This window comes from Anneissia japonica, unplaced genomic scaffold (genome assembly GCF_011630105.1).
Source record: "Anneissia japonica isolate Jap-2015-1 unplaced genomic scaffold, ASM1163010v1 scaffold287920_len488460_cov166, whole genome shotgun sequence".
NCBI classification, from domain to species: domain Eukaryota; kingdom Metazoa; phylum Echinodermata; class Crinoidea; order Comatulida; family Comatulidae; genus Anneissia; species Anneissia japonica.
In genome coordinates, this window is record NW_022745460.1 from 467032 (window position 1) to 471625 (window position 4594).

Genomic DNA, 4594 nt, shown 5'->3' on the forward strand with positions numbered 1-4594 from the left:
ATAAGAGACAGCATTAGTTCTTCTTATAATGATTATAAGGTGGCCTCTAAATTCAATAAACGTATTCGTAAATATATTCCTAAATCATTGTACACAAAATTATATAATAAGCCTTTGATATAGGAGGCAATGAAAATGCATTCATTAATATTTAAAGTGAAGCTGCGGTGTGTTGTTTATTGACACCGTACTTGCCTTACAATCCACGGGTCTGAGTTTAAGTCTTACCTTATTTACGTTGTTTTTCTCATGATAAATATTAGCCACATGGTGTGATGGAAGCAGGTCAACTCGGTCCCATGTCATCTCGGCCCCAAGTCAACTCGGCCCCAAGTCAACTCGGCCCCATGTCAACTCGGCCTCAAGTCAACTCGGCCCCAAGTTAACTCGGTCCCAAGTTAAGTCGGCCCCAAGTAGTCAACTCGGCCTCAAGTTAACTCGGCCCCAATTCTACTGTATATTTACGAAATAAACAAAAGAAATTTGAATGCAAAGCCAAACTATGCCACAATTAAAGTGTTTTGAATCGTTGCCCTTGTTACTCTTTTTTCATTTACAATAACAAAGCCAGCATTAATAAAAAATAATATTAAAATAATATTAATAAAAAGGCATAACATAAAAATTAATGATAATACCGATATAATACTGATTTATAGGCATATCATATAAGTATATATACATAAGTATATATATATAAGTACATTTAATAAGTATATTTAATATGTCTATTACTCATTAAGTATTGTCATGATTATATCATTATTTTTGTTATCATATCGCATCCCCCCCCCTTTTTTCTTTTTTTTTTTTTTTTTTTTTTTGTGGCTTCAAGAAGCACCTTGAGACGGTTTTCTGTGGAAGGCGCTATATAAATATATGACCATCGACCATGACCATTGTCATTAGTTCTATTATACCTTTTTGCATTGTTATTATTTATATTATTTTTATATTATTTTTATAAATGCATTTTTAATTATTGTTAAGTGGGTAAATGAAAAGAAAAAGAAAGCGACGACATAAAACACTTTAGTTTTGACTTTGCATTCAAATCTCTTTTGGTAAATATTTCGTAAATACACAGTTAATTGGGGCCGAGTTGACTACTTGAAGCCGAGTTGACTTGGGGGCCGAGTTGACTTGAGGCCGAGTTGACTTGGGGCCGAGTTAAATTGGGGCCGAGTTGAATTGGGGCCGAGTTGAATGGGGCCGAGTTGATTTGGGGCCGAGTTGACTCGAATTCGGTGTGATATACCGTTTAGACGTCATTCCGTCCTATAATTGGTGAGCAACTTGTTCTCAAGAAAGAATGAAATAAATAGCATAGCCTATATTTAGAATAAAATATGCATTTATTAATCAATTTGTGTTAAAGAAAAAATATAGTTATAATTCATGCCTGCGTTACGAATTCTTTCGTCTGGATCTTGATATTTCCAACCATTGTCAGTGGGGTATATCAGGTAACACGATTGTGTACCTGAACACTTAAACCACCTGAAAATATATAAAAATAGGCCTAAATGTTAGTATAATTGAGCTTTGATGACATTTTTTAAATAATTAATTGAATCAGTATCTTTTCCCCCGTGTACCCTCTAAAAAACGAATCTGATGTCTCTGAACGGTTGGTCCGCCACCGAAGTACGTGGATCCGTCTCCGGCCCGTCTCCGGCTTACATAGGTCACAGGTGTGGAATTAATCTGTCTTCGGAATTAATGGTAGGCCTGTTAACCTACTGTAATATGATCAGTATTGAGTCCGTTGTATTAGATTGGATTTCTTCGGTGTGATACAGAAGGATAACCCACGAAAGTCCGTAGCCTTATCTACAGGTGGGTCCTTCTGGTGGTGAATTGGGCAGTACATCGGGATGAAATCCCCTATACTCTTTTCCAAAGAGTGCACTGCGTTCCTTAACTTGCAAATGGGCCATTTTGCACACGGGACCAACGGCTTAAACGCCTCATCTGAAAGACGATGTACTTTTGAAACTTGCATTTCAGCCCTCTAGCTGAAACACAATGAAAGCAGCGATATAAATTGAACCGGTGACCAAGAGATCTCTATTGATCAGCGCACACACAGATGCCACCACCAGTTTAGCCAACTGAGTCATCCTCAACAGCGAGTGCTTAGGCCCCATAAACATTTTTTATTAGTTTATCACCCGCTCCCTCATCACTTTTGGGAAAAATCTGATTTTTTTTTTCAATCAACATATATTTTTATGTTAAATGGTCCTTCTTCCATCTTTTTTCACTTGAAAAGCTCAGGGTTTCTTGCAAATATGCTTACTGGTACAACAAAAACATATTTTTTAAATATAAATTTGATTCCATTCTTATGACTTTTTATATATGTGTCTCTAAACATTGATTTACTTGTGATCATCGGTAAAATGGGGGCGGAATTAGCAAAAAAAAAACCTCCCTCCCTCATCAGTTTTTATTCTTTGATAGGGTGATAAACTAATATTTATTTTTATGGGGCCTTATCTGTCAACACTTCCTCTAATAATATGAAATCGAACATCAAGTGGTCAACGTCACGTTTTATAAGTTGAACCGTTTAGTTTGACCGTATATTATAATTTAGATACACATCTTACCATGCCTAGAACCTAGGAATTATGACAGGGATGGTGCCAGAATTTGCCTGAGGGGACGACGTTTCCAACAAGAACGTAAGTGGGCGTGATCGGGCGTCGCTCAAAACCTCTCGAAAATGATCCAAGGGGCGTGTCCTCCGGAACTGTGACAATTTATGTGTTTCAATCAAGGGTGCCATAACCCCTCCGGTCCCACTGGTGCCACCCCTGAATTATGATGAACATGATTCTCATCAACAAGGCATTTGATCGGTTGTAATAGAATTAGCGCTGTAAAAGTAATGGATAAAAATAACTTACGAAGGACACTGTGCTCCAATTGCCATTGTCCAAGCAAGAATAAGGATGCATTTCGTCAATTGCTGCTGCATACTGCGTCACTAGTATGAGAATAGAAGTATATTTTAAAACCAGGAAGTTTACACAAAAAATCAAATGGGCGTGCTTTTGTTGATTTCTGACATTCAACAACACACGATTTCGGTGTTTAGGTAGGCTTAGGTTTGCTTCTGAATGTCCGTTAAAAGTAGGCCTACTTATTCGGTTTGCTTTTGAATGTTTGTTAAATGTCCTTTTGTCTATACTAATTGCTTCAAAAAACAAGTCTTCATCTGGTTTGTTTTCAACTTCACTTTCTAGTCTTGTAGCTCTTGTTTATAAAATGTAGTTAAATCACTTGTTATTGGTGCTTTGTGATGTGGTCGCCCGTCCAACGTTCAACGTTTTGTTGATACACGCTTTAGTCATTGTAATCACGGTACCCCATTGAACTTCCTCATCACATAGACCTACAACGTTCCAATGAGTTACTTTTTATGGTCCAAAGTAAATAATTAAGGCATACTATTTCCACAAACGACCTAAGTATTATAGATCAAGCAAAACTTTTCTCATTCTACCAAGTTACTTTTATAAAACTTGAACAATGTGTACACCACTTTGTCTTATATCTCAGTTGGCAGAGCATCGAAACGATATTCAAAATGTTTTGGTTCGAATCCTGATGGGGACGCTTTTCTTCAAAACGATCTTTAAGATCACTACTGCAGATGTTTCTCTATAGTTGAAGTTTTTCTATCGTGTGATATATCACGACCTTGAAATAGTAAAATGCGAGGGTATGGTGTATATCACTTGGTACAATAACTCAATTGGGTTAGACACCAATAATAATATAAGCGAGAAAAATATTTATATGCAATTATTATATTTACCACTGTATTAATAAAACAAAAAAAGTAGGCCTAGAACATTTCTTTATTTAAACGAGAATCTTAAGGGATTCATTCATTCAATTTTGGTTTGTTCATAAAATATATTGACACTGAATCGAGTCAATTACAAAAGAAAACTGTTAAACATAAAATGCCATAACATTATATAAATTGATATGCAAAACTCACACAATGGACACATTACAAGAAAGAGAACCATATAAATAAATCACTTAGTTTACATAGGCCTAAATCACATACATAAAAAATAATAATTAAATATATAAAAAATAATAATAAAGTCAATATACAGAAATACTATTCTACCTAAAAAAATACTTACTTATTAAATCGAATAAACGCCCCGGGGCGTTTATTGTTGAGAAGGGTTTTTGAGGGGTCAGTTATTCAAGAGAGACATTTATTCGAGGGAGGCGTTTTTTGTTTTTGTTTTTTTTTTTTGTGTGTAAAATTGATACGTTATAGATACTCAAATAAACGCCCCTTAATCCCATTGTAAATGTGGAACACATAATTACCGCTGAAATGTGTTTTTTCGTGATCATAAAAGCTTACTGGTCCCAACCAGGTTAGAAAAAAAAGTGTCTGCATTAATAGATCTGTTGAGAATTCTATTAGATTTGTTTACAGATATTTGGGGGAGGGAAGTTTATTTGAAATGAGGCTCTATATATCGCTATTCGTGTAGGCGTTTATGCGAATAGATACAAAATTGATACAAAGGGGAATCTCATTATTTTCTAA

At 35.5% G+C, this 4594-nt stretch overlaps 1 protein-coding gene across 1 annotated transcript in view; it reads right to left on the bottom strand.

Annotated features, from left to right (window-relative positions):
- LOC117119950 overlaps window positions 1-3352 on the bottom strand; it is an 8906-nt gene extending 5554 nt beyond the window's left edge. Inside the window, exons 1-2 of the mRNA XM_033264927.1 lie at window positions 2916-3352; window positions 1403-1500 (exon numbers count right to left, since the gene is read on the bottom strand). Of these exons, the coding sequence (XP_033120818.1) occupies window positions 1403-1500; window positions 2916-2986 (169 nt within the window). The 5' untranslated portion in view covers window positions 2987-3352. The remainder of the gene's footprint in view (window positions 1-1402; window positions 1501-2915) is intronic.
- Between the last annotated feature and the right edge of the window lie 1242 nt (window positions 3353-4594).